Source organism: Hetaerina americana, unplaced genomic scaffold (genome assembly GCF_022747635.1).
Source record: "Hetaerina americana unplaced genomic scaffold, ioHetAmer1.1.p SCAF_4, whole genome shotgun sequence".
In the NCBI taxonomy this organism is placed as follows: Eukaryota; Metazoa; Arthropoda; class Insecta; order Odonata; family Calopterygidae; genus Hetaerina; species Hetaerina americana.
In genome coordinates this window covers 25556402-25583179 of record NW_027286985.1, presented here as the reverse complement: position 1 = coordinate 25583179, position 26778 = coordinate 25556402, and the positions used below count along the sequence as shown (strand labels likewise).

The 26778-nt window shown below is 37.4% G+C and overlaps 1 protein-coding gene across 3 annotated transcripts in view; it reads right to left on the bottom strand.

The window, feature by feature from the left end:
- Positions 1 to 26778, bottom strand: part of IA-2 (tyrosine phosphatase IA-2) — a 221657-nt gene that overhangs the window by 53718 nt on the left and 141161 nt on the right. For all 3 annotated transcript variants that reach the window (XM_071590593.1, XM_071590595.1, XM_071590594.1), the window contains exons 3-4: positions 15875 to 15928; positions 1167 to 1227 (exon numbers count right to left, since the gene is read on the bottom strand). In XM_071590593.1, coding sequence (XP_071446694.1) covers positions 1167 to 1227; positions 15875 to 15928 — 115 coding nt within the window. The remainder of the gene's footprint in view (positions 1 to 1166; positions 1228 to 15874; positions 15929 to 26778) is intronic.

Genomic DNA, 26778 nt, shown 5'->3' with positions numbered 1-26778 from the left:
TTAATAAAGCAAAAGAAGAATTAATAAAAATACAAAATGTCACACACCACATTATAATTGAAAATATACGAGACCAATTCGTACGCCTTTTACTTTAACAATGTGTTCCCCCAATTCATTTCGGTGATCTAAAATCAACTTTACACGATAAAACAACAGGGAAATGGGTTATCTTGTAGAAACTATGCTTTGGTATTTTTCTTGCAGAAAATTGAATTTCATGATTCGTCAAATCTGATACTGGTCCAGTAATGTGAAAAATAAGGCTGATAGCCGTTGCATAGAATGTCGCCAGACATTTTAAATTACATCTTTAGGAGATTATTAACATTAGTTTCTTGACCACCGCAATCAGTTTAAAATTTTGCATTTACTTCTAAAACGATGCATGAAAGGGACAGGAATGACGGAGAGCTCAAATAAAACAAAAAATCATAAGAATGAACTTTAAGCAGGGAATTATATTTTCTATAGCACTTGGCATTTAAATCACCAGTAAGCCATCTTAAGCTCGCAAGACAAGTCTCGCCGATAAGCAATCTTCTTTCTAGGATTTTCTCTAAAACGAAAAAATGAAAATGAATTTAAGCGGACATTATTTTAAGGACAAGCTCACGGAGAGTTAAAACATTAATGCGAACATCATCTAGTTCTTTACGTAGGTCGGCAGTTATCTTCAATAAAATGACCACTCGTTACATTCAAACGTGAGCTGCATTGAAAATGTATTTTAATTAATTAAATGTACATAGCTACACCGTGAATACAAACGTATAGATCTATGCTATATTTAACTTTCAATAAGGTAAAGTAAATCAGAATGCCTCGAAGTAATAAATTTGTTGGAAGGCTTTTAAGCAAGAAAAATCAATAAGACTGATAAAATTCACAAAAAAAATCTTGACACTTGTATTCTGCATTCGTAAATCGATAGAGAGTTGTAATTTAAATCGATATATCGTATAGCAAAAATCCACTTCAAACTTAAGCGCCATAATCTAGTATCCCAATAAATGAATAACTTTAAGCAACTTATAAAATCAAGAAAATCAGCGTCCAACAATTCATATATGTTGATGCACCCCTTAAAATGGTATAATGGCACCAACTGATAATGAAAAAGGAAGCGGTGTAAAAATAATTCCCAAGATTTCACCTGTACTCACCGGTAGAAGTTCTCTTGTTCCACTGGGCCGTACAGCGCCACGCATCGCCCGAAGGCGAAATCTATGAGACAAGACATAAAGGATGGGGTGAGAAATGATTTTCCAATCAATTGAGCCGCGACAAATGGCGTAGTGAAAGGGCGTATGGAGAGTCGTGGTGGTTAATGGGGAGTTTAACAGGACGGGGTGATTGAGACGCCAGGGTGCTTTCTAGTGGATAGGGAGGAAGGGTCGATTGGGGAGTTTTGGGGAGAAAGGGAGGAGGGAAGGGGTTTTGTGGGAAGGAGACACAAAAACTGATGGACTTGCAATTTTCAAGCAGTGCTCAATGGAACAATGGGATTGGCGCATGGTAAACACCGCCTGATAGAAAGACAAAAAGAACACTTTGTACCATACGCCACGAAAATGTCACGACAAAAGACTAAAAAAAAGGTGGCAAAGGGTGATCTTCTCAAAACGCGAGAAATAATTTGCTAAAGTGCTTGACTACTTCAAGATATATCCGAAAGAGAGTTGTTATTTCCTGAATATTTAGAACTGATTGTTTCACCCCAAAACCATCATTACACCTTTTAATACCAAGTCGACAATTTCAATGCAGTACTGATATAGTATTTAATTTGTAATGTCATTTTATATCAGGGCTCAGTTTTTAACTTGGTGTAAAATATCATAAGGATATTATTTAGAATGTTAATTGCACAAATTTCCATTAAACTTAGTTTTAAACTTGGAGAAGATTCAAACCACTACGAATTTAGTAATACTATATATAAAAAATGTCGATTTTTTTGCTCAAAAACCGCTCAATTATGAAAAAGGTATTGAGTAATTGAGCCGTGAAAAATGTATAAGAATATTCTTCTTTCATTTTGAGTTAATTTTGTGCATAATACAAAGAGTCTCTTAGTTTATTGTATGGTCATCTGCGGGCAGGGGATAGGTGCCGGGAGACAAACAAATTAATAGAATAAAGTCTCTTTTCAACATAGGTTTCGTCAACACACGTGTTTGACGCTTACATGAACATGCCTTGTATATCGGGGAAACTAATTTCATAGTGCCCACGTACGGGCATTTTTACGTTTAAATTGACTCCATAACCAAATATGGAAGGGTTTATGTTCACATGTGCAAGCGTGCTCGTATTTAAATAGAATGTATTCCGCACAGTGCAGGATGGCTGTGATATTCGAAATAATGAAATTGCATCATAACTTCACTCTTCGTCTATCTTAGGCTTGGTATTATTTAGCCTTCCTTTTAGTTACCCTCCTCTTCAGGCAACTCACATTTCTTCCGCCAGGATAAGCATTCCTTCTTTCGAATATTCCGTTTCGGCATATTCCTCTGTATTCCTTCCCGTTTCCCTTTGTTAAACAACTAATCATCATGCATCTTGAATTGCACTTGACTTGTGGCCGACTAAAATGCAGCTTTTAATGAGTATTTACATAGCACAACCCTGTTGGGTTGAACTTAGAAATGCAATAGAACTTACAATATTGGATCCATCAAAAATCTGTCTTGATTTATAAAGAACGTAGATTAATTATACTCATAATAATAATAATAATGATAGAGAAAATGTGAGGGCAGGCACTTTCCACAGGCAGTACATACGTATTTGATATAAACATGTCTCTCGTAAATATTACGCGAGTATCAGGGCACCAGTACACTTGTTAATATACATAGTTGCATACATGATAGCGGTAAAAGAATTAGTCCGAGTATGCAAGTGAAATCGAGGAAACTACTCGGACACAATAATTCTCTACTAAGAACGTTTTATGTGACATTCAGTTGCTATGGAACTTAACACGAAAGTGCAGTTCGGAGTTCGTGATTATTAAAAACATGTGAAGAAGAGAAGTAAATTATCTTTCGGAGTTCAATTCGACTTTCATAACGAAAGATAAAATTAAACGAAACACAATTATTTCTTTTGACTACTAAATTCAACTATTAATCAAAGTTGAAGGAAATCATATCTAATAAGAAATTATTGCAAAAAATATAAAAGATGTTAAAATCAATCCTATGATTTTATCGAAACTGCCCAATAGCATAGAGTGAGTGACTAACCTAAATTATATAAAATATTAAGATGAGGGTAACAATTAATGTTCTTTAAAATTGATTTGTATCATTTATCAAATTTTACACTGTGCAATATTAGGAAATTCTGAGGAGGAGCAAGATTAGATAATGGAAATTGGTATTAATATCTTGAAATGACAACTTAGAAGATTTACACGGCCAATTCGGGGCCAAGTTTCCAATGTTATTAAGAATTCATTCATAAATTTGATAAATCGAGGAGTCTTTCAGTCCGACAATTTTTCACCCGCTAGGTATTAAGCTCAAATCCCATAATTTTCATAAAACTGTTAGTATTCTTAGCAATCGAGTCGAGATCTGGTCCAAATAAAGTTATGCACCGAGAATACTAACTCATAGTTTCTAACGGTGATCCTACGAATGTATGATTCTGAGTAATTACACCATGAATGGTTAATAAGTGAAATTAAGTAATGGATGTTTGTTATCCTATTTATTAAACAACTCCTTTGACTCTACCATTGAATTTGATTAACTGAATCTAGATCCTAAAGCGCCCTGTGTACTCATTAAATTTTATTAAATCTGAATTTCAATAGCCATGGTAATGGAAATTTCAATTTTTATTAAAATCCACTAATTAAAATGTTTTCTTGGACTGAAATTTTCATAACCAAGATATTTCTTCCACTCCATGCCTTTTCTGTTCATATTGAGAGACTTGTTTACGGGATTCGATGGATTTGCAGAAATTTGGTCCTGCTTTCATTTTTCAACATATCCCTTTCCTTTGTCCTAGGGATAAAAGCAATGCCTTCATTTTGTAATACGGTTTTACAAAAAGAAATGTCTAAATATTTTGCTTATTCTAAGAGGGGAACTCTTTGTAACTCCTACAAAAGGATACGAGAATTAATACTCAATTTACTTTATCTTGGCCAACCCTCTTCCAAATACAAAATGAATGGTCTCGAGTATTAGAATCAGTATGCAATGGCGTGACTCCGTTAAAATAAGAAATTGTGCAATTACTATAATTTAACGCTGAGAACATTTGCTCTACAGAGATATCAACTGTCGATTTAATAAAAATTATTCGCAGCATTTTCTAAACGGGCTTTCACGCACTGTTTTACGCAGCTTTTACTAGTTTTATTTTTTGATAATGCGATTATTTATTTTACGGATGAATGCGATTAAATATTTGGATATGAAAGGGCATAGTTTATAGAATAGCCATCTATTGTGCAGAATATTACAGTTGCATAAAATAGCAAGGTTATTGCAAAAAATAAAAAAAATCTAAGCCCAAGTTGGCTCTTACGGACTTTGCCGGAATATTATGTCAAAGTTTTACCGTACTCGTGAGAACTATCGAAATATGCTAGAGAACTCAACGAATAGAGAGGATAGGATTATAAGCGTGTTTGATCAAATGAAGTGTGTGAAACGTTAGAGGTAAATTGTTTTTTACATTCATCCTCGTTTGCTTCGGCGGTGATATTTTTTTTAAGTTGGCAATTATCAAATACCTCATGGGTTTGGATCAAAGTGAAAAAAAATATTTTTGGATTCCCCAGCAAGGGCATGGCGCTTGAAAATGTGTTAAAAATGAATATTCTAAAGGTAAAGGAATAAAATGAGTAAAATAGTCAGGGTCCGGTATTAATTAATTCGGTTCCTCCCTCCTAATTGACATCGCGCTCTACCGACGTAAGTAATGCATAATGTCCCGATCAAAATCCCCAATTATTTCAGGATTTCAATTCATTTGATGCTCCCGAATGTAAAACAAAATTGTTTCATCGTAATATCATTAAAAGACCGAGGAGAGATTTTTTTTGAGCGCAATATTTCTATGTATTCATGAAACAATAAAGATACTGTTTATGATTTTAAAGAGAACTTTTGTTTGAATTACACGTCCTAAGTTTAAGAGGTTTTAGAGGGAAAGAAATAAAGCTTTGTTGAGCAATAAACCTTGGGTCTGAGGGAGGAAGCGGTGACATAATTGGGTGCCAGTGTGGGGGCGCCAACGATATAGGCAACAAACCATTAACCTATGCTTGTCTTCACAGGAAACTCAGGTGGGCAACCAACTCTGCTGTAAGGTCAAAAGTTGTACAAGGCAATAAAATACCCTTACAACCCTGGACGGCTGCCCAACTTGAGTTTTCTGTGAGGAAGAGTCTAAAGTGTGTAATTTATTGCCGACACTGTCGGCGCGATGCCCGAAACTTTGGCACATTGTTCTTTTGCTAATTTGTACTGAAAGCCCAAGGTTCACTGACCAGTAAAAGATTACATGTGGTCCCATGGACTTTCCTAATTTATGACCTGTAATATAGAAACACTTTGTACAAAGGAGTTATGCTAGTTTTTTTATAGCTATGCACTCAAACAAGGTAGGCACTGAAAAAAACTAATTAAATTTGTAAAATATTTTTTGCAATTTTGGTGCTAACAGAATCCATTTAACCAGGATTTCGTTCAAAAATTACTCCCCATTAGATTAAAATGTGAAATCATTTCCTTCCATGGAACTACGTAATATCCAGGGAACGTTTCTCATTTGCTAAAATGTATTAAAAAGTATAACATCGGTATAAAAAAGGAATAGTTTTTCATATGACCCATTTTGGATAATTATTCAGTCATATTTATGGAAAAACAATCAATTTAAACCTATATAAGGCATTTTTATTGGTTTTGTCTTAATCAAGGGGACAGGTTAACAGTAAACTTGGTAATGTAGTCGACGACGGTTTGTAAAGCAGGGAGGCTAGTCCACCTAAAAATATTGCCCACTTACTGCATATGTACTTTGCGTATGACTTGTTGGCTTGATGATAAATCATTAATTTAATAGATTTTAATAAATAATTTAAAAATTTTCATAAAAAAATATAAGAACAAACAATTAATTCCTAACTTAAAAGGTATCGAATTATTCAATCAAAGTAATAGTACTCGTAATAAAAATAGCACTAGCAAATTCTGAACCTATGAATGTAGTGCAGTATGAATTAACCCCATAAGCGAAAAGAGGCGCATTCAATGACTGTCATAGCGGATTATTATTCTGTTACATTGATAAACGTGTGTTTTCGCGTTTCGAAATTCATTGAGGTAAATCGCAAGAGGCGGACCGACGGAAAGAAATTTCCATTTCAGAAAAGAGGAGCAAAACACTTGAAATATGGACATTATGCAACGATGTTTCTCGCTAGTTGCATATTAAACTGACCCATGCCCTCTCGTATTTTTATCTCGCATTTATTTCGAGCCCTTTCGTTGCTGGAGAACTCATTCTGGAGCCCACGCGCACGTGAACAATGTTTTCTTTCGGATTCGAGGCCGCAATTTTCCCGAAAGAGTCAGATAATGAGGGAGGCGCTCGGGAGGACGTTCCCTTTGAGTGAAGAAGTGCGACGGAAGAGTGTGCGGGAGGAGTGGTGGCTTGAGGAAAGTTGGGAGGAGAGGGTTAAAGGGGCCCAGCGGGAGGTGAATCACTCGTAGGCGCCTCCACCGAGAGTCTGGGAGGTGGAACATTACCCTCACGCGATATTGAAATGCGATTCCATGTCACCTTAATTCGAATTTTGAATTTGACGCAGCCAAATTACTATTTACTTGCAATAAACAAGAATGAAATAAACCGAGAAATATGTGTAAAAAGGCGGCAATTAAGAACAGGTGTTGAGATATATTTGAGCTCTCATGGGTTATCGTCACTTCCATGCGGTATACCGATTCCTAAATGAGTTCACTATTGATCGCGGCTGGGTTCAATACTTCGATTGAGTAGCCACCATACGACTGAGTTCAATTATCGCAACCAAAACCTTCAGATCAAACTGGTATACGTACATGCATATCAACGGCATTAGGTAAATCATTAATACATTTATTCATCGATAAGAAAAGAGTGATATTTCAAAATATGCCGATATCGGATTCGATTTGATGAAAATACATGGATTATGGTATAGCCTATTTCTGCGTGCATATGAAGTTATGAATCGCGGACAACAATGAATATATATTAACGCGCAAACGCTAATGTCTTATATTAATTGTAAGTGAAATTGCTGAGTGCTTTAAACATCGTTATTGTCCACCATTGAAATTCGCTTGGTATTAAATCGTCTGAATCACTTGCCATCTTCAGGTTAAATATGATTGTGGCCGACTTAAAAGCTTGGCATCCCTAAAAGTAATATGCTCCGACTTGTGAGCGAAAACATGGGAATGAGAAAGGTGTGTGCGAAGTTGGTACCGCCATAGCTCTCGGACGAATAAAAGGAAACTCGCACGCGGATCTGCTAAGAGAATCCCTACCATGTGAGTGAGGATCCAAATTTTTTAGACAATGCCCCACCAATGACTTCTTCCTCTTCCTCCGCCTCAAATCTGTCCTGAAAGATCCTTACCACGGCTCAGTTAAAACTTTGCAACAGGCCGACGAGCGAGATTAGCAGCATTCCGGGCGCTGCCTTCCAGAAGGCTTACGAGGCGCGGAAAACCCACTAGCGGTGTATGGACGCATAAGGATGCTACTTCTACGAATTTTGAGTGAATGTATCAATTCTGTGAACATTTTTTACCTTTTGAACAGATCTTGTTAGTAGCACCAGGGTCCATCAGTAAACAATTTCAAAATGGGCTCTTCCAGAAAACAAAATTTATACTATGCTCACGTAACGTGACAGAACGTGAAGTCTTACATAATAATAAACTCTTCTTTAATTCTGCAAGCAGTCCGCCTCCTTTCATTTTATAGAAATCATACATTAACGGAACAGAGGGAACGCTTTGTGTCTTATATGTCTATTTAGCTTAAAAGCGACATGGACATAAAACTCGGGTGATACTCAATTTGCCAAACACTCGAGATCCAATGTTGAATATACTATGAATATGTTATCGCTTCGGTGGTCTCGCCGATGAAAGAAACAAAATTTGAACCTACTGAGTATTTTTTTCGCGTGATGAAAGAGAGTAGCAAGTGCAATATATATTCTTCTATCAATGTTCATGCTTAAATTTATATTTTCCATATGCCATCACATTGACCGGCTTTTCGCTCAACCGGATAAGATGGAATACTATTTATTAACATCATCCACGCAGAGTCGAGGGAGGGTGATGTAGACCGTCACGCCTTTAATGCCCCTGGTAGTGTTAAATCGCATATTCCTGATATTAATGCGATGCCCTCCTCCACCTTAAAATCCATCACATCGACCCTTCCACACTTTTGCGTTACTCAATTTACATCGCGACGCGGGTTTCAAACTCGACCTTCATAAGCCTTGCCGGGAGGAGGGAGCATGAGGCAAGCGGTGGAAGAGAAAGGAGAGTGTACTGGAGCCTGGACTCGAGAGGGACATGGGGTGGGGATGATTACGGGAGGGAAGGAGGCGCGGCGCGGGGGAGGCGATGGCGTTTCTTGAGGAGTGAGAGAAGAGGCTAGGTCTGAACGGGGAGCGAAAGTGAGCATGGAGCACGGCCAGAAAGACAAAGGAACACTTCAGTGCTCTTTCCTTTCAATTTAATCTCCAGCCTCGGATGTAATTGACATCGTGACGGAGTTGCGTGTTCGCGTGGAATAACAGGATTACGTACAGGCATCTCGGAAGGGACGGGAGTACCACGACTGAGGCCCTGGGTACGCATTTCTTCCCAATATAAGTGAGGGGATAACTGAAGTAAATGTTTACCCGGTGGTGCTCTCCAAAGATTAGGCTATCTTCACTGACGAAGATAAGTTTTCAAGTCGAGAGTCAAGGATAGTGGTCCATAAAAGCATTATGGATTAAGGCTTGGGAGGTGGGAAGACACCATCCATGAAGTTTTGGAATTGGTAAATTAATAATAAGGTCATGCATTCCGCAATAATATAAATATTTCATTTCAAACAAAAGTAAAAAAATATAAAAGACCGCAAGTTGTAGACATAAGGGACACATAGAGCACCACTGAACACACTTGAGGGACTGCTACGACGCAATCAAATTAGGACGGAAAAACAATATTGAGTTTTCAATTCGCAAATTCTGGAGGCTATATCGAAAAGTTATTGCAACAAAAATGAAAAATAGGAACAATTTGTTAGATAGCAATTTAGTCAGGGTGAACGAATCCTGACGCACATTAATTTCGACCGGAGTTCATAACCCTCGCAAAGAGGAGACGAAATAAGAAGCCAATACTCGGAAACAATAAGGAAAAAGAAGGAGGAAGCAATTAAACACCCTGTTCAGGGAATAACAGGAAGAAAGCCAATTAGGGTGAATGGCCACGACAATGAGGAAAATTCCAAAACGGTATATTGTAAGCAGTCACGCACAGAGAGGAAGTTAATAAGCATGGAATTATGACGATAATATAATTGGCAATCGGATCAGATAGGCACTACTAGCCAAATGAGCACCGAATAGTCGGAAAAGACAGGTACACGCAGTCCATGTCTGCGTTGGGAGTTTTTTTTCAAAGGAAGAAAATAAACCAGCCAATTAAAAAGCAAAGGACTGAAGAGAAGACGAGGCGTCCAAAAATCAATCAATAGCTTTTCTGGCGTGGAGGAGGGGCCTGTAACTCCTGCAGATTCATCGTCGGACAGGACAGGGGCGAAGCGAAATAGGATCCGAAAGGCCATCTTCAAAATCACTCCGCGGGGCCTTCCCTTCAGCCTTTCGGAAATCGCCTTGAATTAAGGTGGTTTAGTCGTGTGACTAATGAGGGTACCCGACAAGCAATCGAGAACTCGTTTACTCTTAGGATAGGCAGGCAGACAGAATGCTTAATGATGAACTCCAAAATTACAATGGTACTTTTGTGAATCCTGCAATCACCACAAATAGAAAATTCGACAGCAAAATCGAGGGAAAAAAATATACTCATAAAATAAGTGTGTTCACAATTGGAGTAGAAAATGTAAATAGTTTCATCATTAAAAAGGGTATCTTCCATTTTAAAACCCAAATGCAATATTTTAAATTGAACTCTTTGGGTTTAGACCTTCCTAATATTGTTAATTAGTTTTTTAACGCTTTAAAACAACGATAAAATTAATTTCGCTTTATGATTTGATCATCGTACCATCTAACAATCATTGAAAATGTTTACTGTTTGGAAGACAATTTATATATCATTTAATGAATTTTCTTAAAAGCTAACGGCTGTTAGCTTCAATTTGCCGCCCTTAATTGTTTATGTCAGGAAACGAGATGCTAACTCTAACTCATGGCGCAAGATCTTAAAACACGATTCCGCTGAACAAAACAGGATTCGTACACGTTACCTTTGGTCAGGTCGGCGAACACGCTAAGCCAACGAGCTAACGACGTCGATAGAATAATTAAAACTTAGGCACATTGCCAGAGGGCGGGAACGGCGGTTTCTCAACCCTTGCCACAAATTCGGTATGAAGTTTTGCGTCTACGTTACCGAAAGTTGGGGTTAGTGGACATTTTGATCTAATATCCATCTTTTCTTACAAGACCGATTTTTGGGCATTCGTCGACTTTCAGCTTTTTAACTTTTATTTAAAATATCAAGAAGGGGATTACGAGAGGAATGAAGTATTGGGAATGCGGAATTTACAGAAGCCATTGATGCAAATTGCAATTTTATTTAATGGATATTGATCTCGATGCATCCATTTGTAAAGATGTTTTTTTTAATCCTATAACCTTTATGTCGCACAAAGAAAACAATATCGCTCTATATACCCTCGGTTCATCTTCAGTGACTGCGTGGGCACAAGACTTTAACTGACTGTGGAACTGACTGTGGAAAGAATTCTTCACCTCCAAATTAAGTTAAAGTTTACGGTAAATGTAAAATATCGACTCAGTTTTATTCATACTAGACCAAAATTAAAAAAAAACTGCATCATTGTCTAATTTCTCTCTGTGTTTATAATATTTTAATGGAATTCGTAAGACATCGTAGTGTTATTTACTGTCCATATTCGTGACGTATTCAAACAACTTTAGCATAAAAAGACAAAGCTCTTTACAACGTTCGGAAGTCTTCTTTTTATGTGTATTATGTGTATGTGTGTTGAATATTGACTTAGTAGCATAAATGAGCTTCATATTTGATTATAACATCAATTTGACGAATTAAGGATATGTAAAAAGCACATTTATGACATGTATTTAATGAGACTCCATGAAAATTTCCATTCCCCTGAAAATGGAAGATTTAAGGAAGTAAACTTTAAGGTCAGAGTAATTAGAAAACTTACAATATTACATTGAGTCGGCCGAAACGAAGGAGGTATATAAATACCGGCGTATGTTTCCAGTATATCGCGTTGAACCATTGCATTTATGGATTAGTTCCTTAACGAGCCGCGTAGACCTTTAGTTATTTTGCTCAGGATTTTTATTCCTTCCAGATTTGAATGCCCCACCTTGAGTACACATTTAAATGCTATCATTTTCCACGTCACAAAAACGGACGTCATATGTGGTTTGCCGGTAATCAAATAAAATCACAATTATCCGTGAATGAAACCGGAAGTACTTTTTTGAAAAAAATTAGATTAGAGAAAATTATCGCCACAATTGTGCGAGCTGCTTGCGAGCCCAATGATCCTCATCTATACAATTTATTGTTCTTCACATGCATGAAAAAATCTCTTTCGCTATCATTTCTGTGTTAGAAGAAGTGTCAAATTGAATATCTCACTTTTTTCATCGCGACACACGAAAGAAGCAATAGGTTAGCTGCAAAAAAATGGTTGTGAGGTCGGCACAAAAGATGATGACTTGATATTTCATTTATGCCCTCCTGGAGAGGTAATTGGAATTGTCACTGTCACCGTTTCACTTCTGCATAAGAATTTGCAGAAGGAATTTTTACACACTACGGGTTCATTCTTAATCACTTGCTGTTAATGCCTCGTTGCGGTGGAGCCATGAATGCAACACGCACTCGAAAGTTACGCAAGCATTTGAAAATGAGTACAACCTTATCCATGGAAAATATAGAAATGATTCATATAAATTTATTTCAAGTAGTAAATATTATAAAGCATAGAATTTAAAATTCAATTTTACTTTTGTATCAATGCGAATTATTTTTCCAACTTTAGCTCGATATGTAGACGAAAAACTACCAATTGAGAAGAACATTCTGGTGCGATAATTCAACTCCAAATTAATTCATATGAAGTCATCTACTCACGTCATTGGATGCATAAAAATTTATGTTTTTATTTGACAAAAATGTAATTTTAAAGGATTTTTAGCAGCGTTTAAAGGGAAATATAACGTGAAAACGATTAACAAGAATTTTATTTTGTCACATGACACTAAAATGCTTCTCCATGGGATACGATAGATATTTTCTCGAATTCATAAGCTAAGTTGGTAAATTAATGCAATTATTACACTTTTAATTGCAAAGCACTCAATAAAAAACAGTTGGTAAAAATTATAATATCCTGTTTTAATTTTTATGGCACTTCATGGAAATAACTCCCTTTCGGAGTTACATTTTTTTGTAATGCCACCCAAAGTAATTTCGTTTTTGATCATAATCATTGCTATCACAAATATGCCACTCAAAGCATTCGGCTTCCGTTCTCCTCTATTTAATTAACATTTTGTCAAACGTCTTGCTCGAGGGGTCAAAAGTGACAGGGCAAATAGAGCAAAGAGGGAATGCGATCAACTAAAGAGGGGGCCGGCGGCAAAAGAGAAGTAGAAAAACACTCGGGAAGTTGATCAAGTGTCCCTCATGTAACAAGTTGCAATCGATCGATTTCAGGCCACGACGGAAATGTAGTCCGAGCGGTAGAATGTGCGACACAATGTTTCGATGTGGATGCGAATCGAAGGTAGGTTTGGAAGTAGAAGCGAGGCCAGAGAGGTAGGAAGGCAACGCAGGGTAACTCAAGCTGAAAATCTACAAGGCGACGATGCGTCCATATCACAGTGTAAATGAACAATGCACCGCTTTTACATTCCAACTTATACCAATATTTCCCAGAATCAAGTATCTACGATTATTTTTCTATGCGCAGGAGTTCAGTAGACTAGTCAATTACCACTTAATCAATGGTTTTGGATACAAAGGGAGTGGCTTCTGGCTTCATTAAAACGATTTTTTTTTACAAATTTTGACATATAAAAGCACGTTATGCGCTATATTTTCATAGAAAAATTATTAAGGAAAAGTGGAGTTTCACAGTGAGAAATAAAGCAGCAATAAAATTTTGTGATTGATGTATGTGGTCTTGATTCACCTGCAAATATTCTGATTATTTGACAATGAATGAAGTGGAAATTTCTTTTTATCTACATTATTAGTGACTAGAATAATTCACAATGACGTATTATTTCTACTTGGAAGCTTAGATAAATAGAATTGCAATTATTTGTGCCTTTCGTTCGTCAGATGGTTATAATATTTTGGTACATGAGTCCTTTCCTAGATTATGCCAACAGATACAATATCCGGTATCATTTAAGAACCATTCTGATTCTGACTTTTTGCTTAATTCCACTTGAAAGATATGGTCATTCAAAATTCATTACACTGGCCATTTTACACATTATTATTGGTATATCCTTCTACAGTGATCCTAGAATATAGATGACTGCATCGACACTTCGCGTAGTTCAATTTAACCTCAAATTAAGCGAGCAGTAGTGGAAAATGCGTGGTCAAAATACTGAATGACAAAATATTAACTAAAAAAGAAAATTTGTAAAATAAAGAGAATTAAAACAGTTACCAATTGTTCTTTTTAAGAAGGTATCAAAAATTTTCATTACTTATATGGACTTAATTAAAGACTGAGAGATCACTTAATCTTAAGACTATTTCATTACTATCAAAGCTTTGAACTATTACGACCATATCACTGAAATTAAAGAATGTGATACTTTGTGGAAGACAGAATGGCATGACGTATGACAGTCTAGGGCGAAACTGTATTGAGGAAAGTTTGTTGCCATGAGTCGTGAACGCGTATAATCAAGCCAGAGTTCACGCATCAAAACTTTATGTTTCCTTTGATTTCTTCAGCCCTATAATATTTCATCATTTTACAGTGAGAACTCAATGTTCTGAGATAGATAGATATAACATAGCAGCCATACTTAGTGCTCCACTCATTATGATATGTACTTAAATTAACCATCTAATGTTCTGCTCCAATCCGCTTGATATAATACTTTGCTTGGCATTATATTATATTGATCAACTCTGGTTTAGTAGTATCAACGAACAAAACACTGAAGATGGAAAATACTTCAGGCCGTCAATGAAAACCTATGCAGTTAATTTAAAAAAAAATTAACTAGTCAAATGAAATAGAGATATTTGCGACAAACCAATGCTCATGTTTCAATACATGCATGATTCATCCACTAGGATCCTTTATGCATCTCTCTTATGTATTATCTCCGTGCAGTAGTCTGAGGTAATTATGTGTTTGATGTTCAGTGAAGTTGAACATTTCCTTTTCGTTAAAATGCAATTTTGTGAGGTGTCATGTCGCCGTAAATGCGACGTGGAGTTATTAGTTGTTACTTTGAAAAAATAAACTTTTCCACCGAAAACAGTAGTTAAACATAACAGGATAAACGAGTCTTCCACCGAATGCGAAACATAAATTTGAACCTGTGCAGAATGAAAAATACGTGCCAACATCGTTACCCTGCGCACTCGTCATTTTAACTTAAGATCATAGACATGCGTTCTGTTAGGACTATGAAAGACATGGAGTCTTTACTGGTCGATGAGCATTTTTTTACGATTGAAGTATATCAATATAAGAAAAACGTCTACCCTTGGAAAATCTTTTCACGTTAATCATAGTGTTAGATAGTAAGCTGTCACTTATTGGCAAAAAATTCTATATTTAGGCAAGGGAAGTAGTCTACTTCTTTTAAAGATTTAGTCAATTCATAAACCTTATCGCAACACGTTCAAACGTGTAAAAATGTAGAGCATTCTAAACTTAATTTTTTAAAATTGTTCATGCGATAAGCATTGAAAGAAGTTGATTATATTTGAAAACTGAATGCGTAAACCTAAAGACTCGTAAAGTTACTTGCTGTTCTTAAGGAACGGGTCCTAGTTGTTACTACTTGGGGAATAGATTTCGACTGGCACACTCTTAAACCATGGGGCAAATTTGCTCAGCATTCAAGCCACTACCAAGAACTAGTCAAAATAGAGATAGGAAGCCTGTGACAATTTAAGAGGAAATGCACGGCAGAAAGAAAAACATTAATTCAGAAGGCATTTATTTAATGAACTCGGAAAGGGAGGAGAAGCGGAAAGCGATTTTGGGTTGGAATTCGGGAAAGGAGAGAGAGAGAGATAGTGGAGTGGGTGAGGGAGCGAATACGTCCGCTTTGCCGCCGTTCGCCAGAGAGGGAAGGAAGGAGCCACTTCTGCGGTCGTCCGCGGGCAAGGAATTCCGATGTGCGGAAGGTACTACGTGGAGGATTTATGATAGGGAGGGGCGTTGTGGAGTTGCGGCGGTGGCGGCGAAGGAACGGCCACGAGGAGGCCTCACATCGGTGGGGAAATGGAACTCGCTCGCACTGGGCGGGCCAGAGAGAGGATCGGATTGATTCACGGCGCCATTTGAGGATCCCAAAACTCACCATCGAAGCACCACTCCAGTTGTTCGTCGCAGAGGCTCTGGCTGAAGAGGCAACCTGGAAAAAGAGAAGGGAACCAATCAATTCTCTGGGTAAACAAAGGGGTGAGAGGTTTTAGAACGCGGAGCGGAAGAGATAAACAGATTCAGTTTAGGGGAGGGGGTTTATGCATGCTCACGATTGTGGATGAGAGGAAAAAAAATTTTTCCAATCGATAAACCTTGAAAATTGTGTCATTACTAAGACTTGCCAACGCATCCATTCAAATATATAAACTTTTTTATCCAAAATTTATTCTATATTGAGCGTATAGTAAAAGAAACTCGTAATATAGGAAGAATTTAGTAATTTAAATAAAAATGTATGATTAATTTTTTTTATTTCACACAAAAGCTTATTTTCTTATCTGTTGGAGCGATTTTTCTGTAATAAGGTAATCAATAATTATTTTTGCAGGCCATTTTTGAAGTCTCATACATCAATATCACGCAGAGAAATCCTCTGCGTGAATATACTCTTTAAAATTCATAATTTTCTATTTAACTATTGATATTCAATCTTCCTAGAACAATACATACAAATAATATTATGAGTTTAGGAAATAGAGTGAAACTTATTTTAGTCCAATCTTAATCTTGCTGGTATATTTCACTCATTAAATAACAAATCGACTAAAAAAAGCACACATATGCAATAACATACATTTAAACTCGGAGGTTTTCTAAAAATTCGTATAATGAAAAATACTGACTACAAACATGAGTGATTTATTAGATTTTCCTCGTTTCACATGAGAGATAAGTAGTACTTGATTGTAACTAATGCAGTAAAGAAATGTCTCCATTCTTAAACAAGCTTTCAAAAAAGTCTGTTTAACGAAGTCGTTGAATTGAATTGCAAAATCTCAGGACTCTTTTACTAGCACAATTCTAAGAATAAAATCCAACGAAATACATAAATTGAAAATATTCTCCCTTAAAATGAGCTTCTTAAGATAGACAGTGACTACAGAATATGGATCATTCAATCAACGAGCCAAAATCACTGCCACCGTCAATTTCATCAGAGATGTAGGGCTGATATTTTTAACATTTTATTGTCTGCTATCATACTAGTGAATTCGTGTTCGGAGTCACGGAGTTCAGGTTCTCTCTTCGGCACGAGACTGAAACAGGCAAAATTGCAGACCCGATGTTCTGGAATTTCCGACTTGCGTCGTCAGTTCAAGGGGTGCGAATTTCAATGAAGCATGAAGAGAATGCCTTTTGGTCTTTTATTAAGATCATAATAAGAAAATGCACCATTGTGTAGGAGATAGTGTTTGAAAACACTCTCTTATATCCCTTAAGGTTAGACGAGTTCACTTCAAAGATTTCAAAAAAAGTATGCGAAGAATAGGCCTTTATTGGGATTGAGTCGGTGAAAATATGACCAAGAGATCTTTACACGTGATTAGTTAACTCTTTAGCGAGAGTTTTAGAGCAGCAGAATTTTACGCTTAAATTCACCACACAATGTAATTTTGCTCATGCTACGCAAATATGCTACGCAGACAAAATGTTTTATCGATTGAGATTGTATCTTATTAGAATATGCATGTCTTTAAATTATTTTTCACTGAAAATATAATGTTGATATCCTTAAAGGAGGGCTTAAATCAGAAAAAAACATAACGGAAAACATATATATAAGAATTAATTTTGGTTTAGTATTGACTGAGAGCATGCTCAAAATTTGCCTCTTCTTAAGAATCATCAAGAATACAAGTAAAAGTACGTTGAAAATGTAGTTATTCATAGTGTAATGATATTTAATCATGATCAATGTCATTTTAAAGATCTTATGAAGAAACACTTGCTGGATCTAATCATAGTTATGTATTCCCAACGGTACCTAAGCATATGGTGCGATCATAAATGAACAATCATTTCTACCATAGGTAGTTCCCGGGAATTTCTGCCCATTTTGAACGAACAAACAGAATTACAACTGGCAGCTGCCATCGATTAAGGAAGATAGGCCAAAAGAAGGAATTGGAAAAAATGCACAAAATCACTATTATGTCCCGATGTGCTGAGAATTGTCTCGAAATGGACCTTCCGCTAGGAGTCAATGCTCGGTGCTTTTAATGAATTAGCCTCGGCAGTCTTCCCTTGTCACTTTATTTATCGCTCGCCCGTGACCTCTCCTCCTCCTTAGTAAAGTTTCATCAAAAATATGTAGAGAGCGAGGGGAGAAGGGTTTGGGGTGCGGGGGAGAGGGGGGATAATGTGTAGAAAGAAAACCAAAAATCCGTAGTATTTCGCCATTATTTATTTCTTCGGGGTCGGTATCCCTCGGTGGGACTAAGAAATAAAACGGGGCACGAACGGGGAACGTAGGAAGAAAAAGGAAGAAGGACGCACGACTCGGCCGAAGAAAAATAATCGACACGATACCAATTTGTCACGCTCCTAAAATATTTATGCGTCTGGGGTCCCGTTGCGTTCCACTCTGTGAAACTGGAAATATAAGAAGCGAGAGAATGCAGTGATCGGAGGCGGGGAGGGTTGGAGCGGGGAAGGCGAGCGGAGAAGTGGAATGAAGCGGTGGGAGTGGCGGGAGAGCATCGCCATCCGCTCCAATCCACTCTTATGCGAGGCACGATGATATTATTTCCCGAGGAATATTCGGATCCCAGCGTGGGCTTTAAAAGGAAGGTCGGGGAGGCTTTGGAGGTGGGAGTTGAGGAGGGGCAAGGGGGACTGAGGTGGAGCGAGTTGGGGAGGGAGGTCGGGGTGAGAGAGTGGTGTAAGGGGCAGGGGGGGAGCGGCGGAAGGGGTCGGTAGGGAGGAAGCGGCACCGAGGGCCGGAGAGAGAGGTCGTCCCCAGGTGAGTGCGGATCGATGTGCGGGGGCTCTCACTACCACCCCCCTCAACCCCGCCGAGCCTCCTCACCCTTTAACCCCTGGTAACCCCCTCTCCCTTCCGCCCTTCCCCAACCCTCCTCGCAGGCATCCTCTCTCTCTCTCTCTTTTACACACACACACCCTCGCCCGCCTTCGCACTTACCTCACTTATCTCCCCCGCGTTCCCATTCCGTCCGTTATAAACCCAACCACCCCCTTTCTCCTCCTCCCACGCCTCGCCACCCCACCCCTACCTCACACGCATCTCTAGCAAACCCTTTCCTTTCCCATCCGGACTTCATTCTTCCCCCCACCCGCCCTCCACCGACGAAATCCGAAATCACCTTCTCCCCTCCCGGGTCTCTCCTTCCCTCATCCCTCCGACCTACCACCGCACATCCATTTGTTCGCCGTGTGCACTTAAAACCCACGTCCGAAACCTTGCATTTTTACCGCTCCGAAGTTCGGGTGTGGGCGCAAAAAAAAAAAAAAAGAAAGAAAAACACAAAAAAAAAGGAAACATCGGCCCGGGAGTCCTCACGAGCCGTCATCGATTCGACTGTTTGAAGTTGACATAGCAGTTTAGATTTGAAACGCTGAATTATCAACGGCGAACAATGTCAAAACGCCCTCGGTGGCGGAGCGCACCGGCAATTCCGTCAGACAAGAACGCGGTTAGCGATGACAAGAAGGGACCTGAATTGATATCACGCTACGCTTGATTCCATTAAAATGAAGCTTAAATTAGAGTTTGATGCACCTATCTTTATTTGCGTCGTTCGATCAATATAAATAAAGTGAACATTTAAGCGACGCCTTGAATAGTGTCAAATAATTGAGAATCAAAACGGAATAGGGAAGTTTTTTGAGCATCCTTATAGCAGTAGCTGTGGCTTTACCGAAACCTTTAAAGACACTACGCTTTTCAAAATATGTTTTGAGGAGTATTGGAATGGTTTTTCCTTTAAACAAAGGCATAGAAATGACTTAATTGCTATTTTAGTGAGTCTAGAGTTTTGACTTTTTACTCTTCTTCGCCGGGGAAGTTCATTTGATCCCTGATCCCTATTCCATAGTTTTAGTTGATTGGGGATTTATGAAACCTAAAAAAAGGTTGTGTTACGACAACTTTTTTTCCATTCTTAATACGGAAATTCCTTCGAGTACACCAGTGATCTTTTGCTAATTTTTGCGCCACTCATCGGTACTGAAAAAGATGACTTTTGTGGGATTAGGGAACAAAAATGTGCTGAGTTTGCAAAGCGGCTTTAAATTGAAAGGCTTTTACTACAACCGAAAAGGGGATTCCACAACTAATGAGTGTTGTCTCTCCTACCCGAGGATAATCACTGAATTCATTGAAGATATAATCCTAAGTCAGAAAAACTGAGAGATGGCATATTTCGTGATCTTTACAAAGTTGCGACCTACTCTCATTTAGAGCATATCCTTCTACAAAAGCTAAAACGCGGCCTCCAAGTACTGAAAAATGTGTTAGCCATGGACGAAATCACGTTTTCTCCGATTCCATAAAAGTTGCTGTCGTAGTTTCATCTCTTCATTTAGTTTGTTTAAAGCATTTATATATCTTAATAATAATATGTTGCAATATGGATTTGTTGTATTGTATCTACTGTATGGCTAAAGGAAGTAGAGAAACGGTGCTTAGCTGGTATGATATTGTAAGACGTGATTGTGCATATATATTTCTATTAAAGGAAAATATTTGCTTTCCTGTAATATTATAATAAATCGCTCAGGAAAGAAAGATATTTTATTTCAAAATCTTACAACATGCATTCCAGAGATATTATCGTTCTTTCAAAGAAAGTAAGTATGGTCTAACAAATGTCTTGACAAACATACCTTAAGAAAATAGAACTGAAATTGCACGTTCATGAATATTATGAACTAAATTGTTTCAGATTGAGCTAAATGTATTCTTGCATTTCCTCGTAAAACCCGTATTAAAACCGTTAAAACATCCTGTCAACGGTCGATTTACCACACGAAAACAACTTGTACGTGGAAGTTCTGTGGGTGGAGCGCTGTATTAGAGACAACATAGCCGTAGTTTGATTCCGAAATGCCTTATGGCACCTCGTAGTTCTTCCCGAGAAACCACAGACGGCACATGGTAGGAAACTGCCCCCCCCCTACCTTACCTAATGTGTGAATTTCACACGCCCTTAGGCCTAGTTTTAGGTAAGCTGCACTCTCACCTGACAAAACAAACAGCTCGTTAATTACGGTGGTTTAACAAGGTCGAGCATATTAGTAATTGTTTTCAATGACTATTAGGCTCATAGAATTTTCTGTTCAGCTTTTTCGTTGCTATTTCTCGAGTACTCACGTTGATGTTTGGCTACTAAACGGGAACTGAAACAGGAAGAAACATTTTTGTGATCGGGACCGAATACCAATTGGCATTCTTATACAGCAATTTTGCTATAGGTTTATTTAGATATATTTTGAGTTTTAAAACATATAATAATACCTTAATGCGTCTGCAACCTCTCGATATTTTGAATCACACAATTCCCATTGTCTAGGATGTAAATTGAAAATGAAGCTAATATTCGAGTACATATACGTATAACAATGCAGACGCACTTGATTGCATACTTAGCTAAGAAAATCCTTCAAAACCCTTTTAGACGGAATTAGAATGTTTCGTTTTAAAATATTTTCAAAATTTGATTAATGGGTTTCATTGAATTGAATATAAAATAATTTATTTCACTGAGTTACTCACGCGTATGGCCATAAGAGGAAAAAAATCGCTATTCTAATTTGGATTTTCACAAATTTAGGAATTAAATAAGGCTGTTTCCAAAAGTTCGATTTTTACGAGCATTAAATCTTTGATATTATTGCATAAGCACTAGCAAAATTGATAAGATATTCCCCTACTTCAGAACTTATTGTCGTTCAAGGTATCTAAGTAAGACATTTGATTATGCCTTTGCTCCAGGAGAAAAGGAAAAAATGGATAATTTGTTTAAACTTCATAAAATTTGGACAAGTACAGAATTATAACTTGTTATAAAATTCTACCTTGCTGTATTTCGAATAATTTATTCACTACAGTAACCTTATTCAATATGCGGCGAAATAGCTTTATGGATAGAGTTACAGTTACTGACTAAAGGATACAGGATTAAAATTTGGGTCAGGTCTTTCACCTCCCTAAGATTTTGCAGTGCACTAATAAAATTTGTTTTCGGAAAGTGTTGAAGAATATGACATCCGATGGGAACAGGGCAATATTGATATTCTTCATCGTGAAAATACTAACTTAAGTCACCGAAGAGAAATATCGTCTATAAACATTTTTGAATCCCTCATTTCGACAGATTTTAATGGGTGACGACAACAAAAGATGTTTTAAAATCATTTGCTACAAATACATTTACTTTTCATTTTTAATTAAAATTTGAACTCTGCGTATTTGTGCACCTTTCTATTTTCTGATTCATCAATTATTTGAATACTATATAGATCACTTTTTCTCCTGAAAAAGTTGTAGAGAATTTTAATCTTGGCTGGTTTAAGTATTTTTCGGTACTTGCCGTTATACACGATCCACCAAAGATTTTATCCTGAAGACAATGGCGATATCAGCCATCGGATCGCCGATGCTTGATTTCTCAACCTAGTTCGAGACCCAAGAATTGTTCAATCGAGCAAACACTGGTAAAAACTCAGTTCATATAAAGGCAGGCCTTGTTTTCATCCAAGATTTACTTGTTGAGTTCCCTGAAGTTGTAGTACAACTACGCGAAGCGATTAAATAGTTCAACAGCTATTCTCAGGTTGAAAAATTAATTGATTTATAACGATGTTCTATTGAAAACTTCATTCAACCATTTCACGCAATCCTATATAACATTACTGAATGAGAATTAAACACTCGAAATATTAAATACTTCGAAGTGGATGGTAAATGTATTCATTCAAGACCAAATTATTTCTAATTCAATACTCGCCAAGTAACCCTACGGTAACCATTGTTAATATACTCTCGCAACGGGAAGCATTTATATCCTAACAACTAAAAAATTACAATTAGTAACTGAAACATTTGATAATTTACTCTTTAGCATTCACCCAACATGAATTCCATTGGCAAACTTTTCTGGTACTACAGGTATACCAGAGTGCAAATTTTTATTAAAAAATGTAATTTAGTTCATAATACCAATGTCAATGTAACTGAAGATTATCAAATGCAGTATTCATTGTAAGTGTGAATTTCACTAAGCTCAGCCATCGTCGCTGGCGGATAGAAAATGAATCGTAATTCTACCAAAAGTTACATTCCAACCCCCCCCCCCTTAACACGTCCTGAATCCTTTCCCGGGCCCCATTCACAATGGATCGACCTCCCCGACCCTTCCGAATATGAGCCCCCCAGTCCCCTGTGTGACCTCACCCACGCGGATCCCCGCTGTCCGAGGCTGGACTTCTTCAACAGGTACCCACCCACCCTTCCGCCGCCACCCGACGGCCCGCTTACACGCACGGCCTCCGAGCATTTATGAGGCTTTTCGCGGAGGGGGAGACAGAGGAGGAAGGGGAGGCAAAGAGGTTATTTCTGCCTCATTTGAATTCTGAAACCGCGAAGGGGGCAGGCTAGGTGGGAGGACGTCCACGTCATCCTCCCGAATCCTCCTGCGGGGAACATTTCTCACTCACTCGGAGGTGAATACGTGAGTTTTAAGGTGATTTGGTTTTTTCATTTTGTATTGATTTTTCGAAAGGACAAGGCTAACATTAAAACCTCTTAGACGCGGGTATGTATGAGGATAATGGATTATTTTGTAGATTCAACAATTTATTTCGATTTAATCGACGAATAACTGTAAAGCGCGCGATGTCTAGGTTATTATTCAATTCTTTTTCGCATCGACTTTTACGAAATGGCTATAAAAGATACTTCATAGCATAAGGATCATATTAGTTTCTAAATTGGCTTCCATGACCACCTTTATTTTTCTAATCTATTCATGTAAACGAAGCTGTGTTCTTTATAGAAATTTTATAGGCATTCCAACCGCTTCAAAATAAATTTTAAAGAACGCAAAAGTTCAAAAGGTAGTCTCTCCGTCGGATTAATTACCAAGGAAATGTTACTTTTTCCGAAAAATTAAACGAAGCTGAGGAAAATCTATTTTATCATATTTCTAAGTTGAAAAACAAATAAACCAAGTCTCGAATAAACTGACTCGAGATTAGTTCTCAAATGATTTTGGAAGGATCGAATGAAGAGGAATAAAATAAATAAATGGCACTTATGTGGTAGCAAATTCAACATATCCACATTTTCACCTTTGTCAAGGTTCTTCACGAAGAAAACAAAAATGTGTATCCACTCGTTTCCCTTCAATTATAATTTCGTAATCCGATACGTCTTTGAAGTTTGGAAAATTTTAACCAAAAGCCAAATGAGCGAATCCTCCAAACCATTTAGGGAAATCCTTCCTAACCTCTCACTGGGAATGGATCAGATTTTTCAATAAGACTCAAGATCCAAGCAGTCAGTTTGTTGGAAATCTGTTTGCAGGCAAACGCGTGCCAAAAGACAGGATAGATGGTACCTGAGCCCATGGGGCAGAACGCATTTTCACATAACTTGGAATACATAAATGAGTAGGCCCCCTTCCACAGCCATGATCTCCGAACGTAACAAAACCCTTTGTCACCCATTGGAACAATGGCATGCGATAAAAGGGAAACTTTTGCCAACTTAGGGAAGCCTTGGCCAAGGCAGGTGGGAATAGAGTCAGGACTAGGAAGGCTCGGACCAAGGCGAAGGGAAGAATGAGAACGGACGGGAGAGGGACTAATGAGCCTTTTCAACCGTCAATCCTGTCCCCAGTAATTCCTCAAAAAGTTAAATATCCAAGTTCGTGGGCAACTCCATTCTTTTGAGGTGAAGGGTGAAGGATAATGTACAGGGGAAGGGAAAAGGACGTAGGTGAACCTTCCGGGAATGGGAAGCTGTTTCATAGCAGGGAATAATAGGAAGGAGTTTAGGCAGGAGGAGACGGTTTTTTAGGCAGTAAGAGAGAGAGGAAAGAATAGAATTAATTGAATACAGGATAGCGCTATACGTATCTTGGTCATTATGGCGTGATGCATCAGGCCATCTTGAGGATTAAGCCGTGGAAGAGTTCTTGGTAATTTATTCAAACGAAAATCAATATAGTTTTTGGATTTACTTTTAATTGAGTCCCATGCGGTACAAATAAGCTTTGTTCTTTACATGTTTTCGACTAAGTTTCGGATACATTTCTTTCGTTTCACATTAACATTTAATGTAATAACTTGAAGGGGTGAAATAGTTCAGGTATTTTTGAATTTTGCTTGAGAACCGAAGTTTGAGAATATACTAATAGAGTACATGTATATTGCACGGATTTGAACAGGAGCCTCTCTTTATAGCATTGATAAAATGGCTAAAGAACAGTTTATCACTGAATGTGTCCGACTTTGCACGCACAGCAAAGTTTGCAAACTTCTTTTCTCATGATAGCAGCATACTTATTTGAAGGTGCCACATAACCTCATTTCTACTTGTTTTCTGATAGCTGCGAAATTTATGCCACTCCTTTGGCCCAGAACGGCCGAGCCTGTTTTTCCTTGTATACTGATAACGACATATCTTGAACAGTATAGAAAGCAAGTAAGGTGAAAAAATTAGTGATGTCTAGTATAAAAACAAGCAATGCTTTCATAGATAATTTCAAGTTTGTATTTTTAAATTACATTAGATATTAGTTCTTTCCCAATTCCGAGATTTTCATAGAATTTTTGGAGTTGGTACTTCATCTGTCTCATTGATCGTGTCCTATTGATAAAATTAAATGAAAAATATACCAACTTTTTTGACTAATTTATTATTTTAAAATGGCCACTTTGTACTTGCAATATTGGATTTAGGCGGTCAGTTATAAAATTTCAACATGTGAGTTCGCGAAATTTAAAGCACTCCTAACTATAGCCTAAATTAATCATTATAAATTTTTAACTAGATGTAAAACTAGAAAATACATTACAAAAACCCTTTTATGGAATAATTTTACATGCTGCTTACTTGTTTCATGTGAATATCTGTCCATAAATAAGGACACTTTGTTCCAGGTGTATCATTATTCGAATTGTAATGCATGATCTATTTCTGTATAACTCATTCAAACGCTGCAAATAAATAATTTGTGATAGCAAGAAATATGCATTCGCTTGCCATGGGAATTACTTGTGCTTTTTGATGAGCTTCATGTAGTACTATAATGAAGAGGTCTTAATGGTGCTGCACTTTGACCAAGGAATTAATTTTTTGGAATATGAGCCAGCATTTAAAAAATTCAAAATTATTAAATTGCATTTAATTTTGTCTATTTTGCATTATTTTAAAAAGATAATTATGATTGACAAGGTCATATAGCCCCCGATTCCACGGTTGACGGAAAATTTTCCACTTACAACCTGTTTACCTACAAAGTTTAATATTAGCATTTACTGGGACCCATCACTAATATCTTGTGCTTAAATAAAATTGCAGCTTATACCCCTAACGATATTCAAAATCCTATCCTATTTATACCATAATTTTATAAAGGACTGAGTGATAGAAGAAAATGTTCAGTACACGAGGAATTGAAAAATTGCAATATAGAAGACATGTTATCGGCATTCTAGTAATAGCTAGACACTACGTGATAAATGCATCAGAGGTAGAATTATATATTGCCATGGAAAAATTTAATTCTCTTAGTACCAGAAGTACATAAGAATGTTTTGGAGCGCTTAAAGCCTGGTTCTTAGATATAAATGAGACACAATTTGATAAAAGAGAGTAATTAGCAAAAATGCGGCAGATCTGTTAAAAGGGAATCAAAGGGATAAATGTTTGAAAGAAAAGGAAAAGTCGATATCCATTTAAAGTTAATCTCTTTAGATGCATATTTTGCCCGAGTTCATATTTATTACAAACTTTTGTCAAATATTTTACGA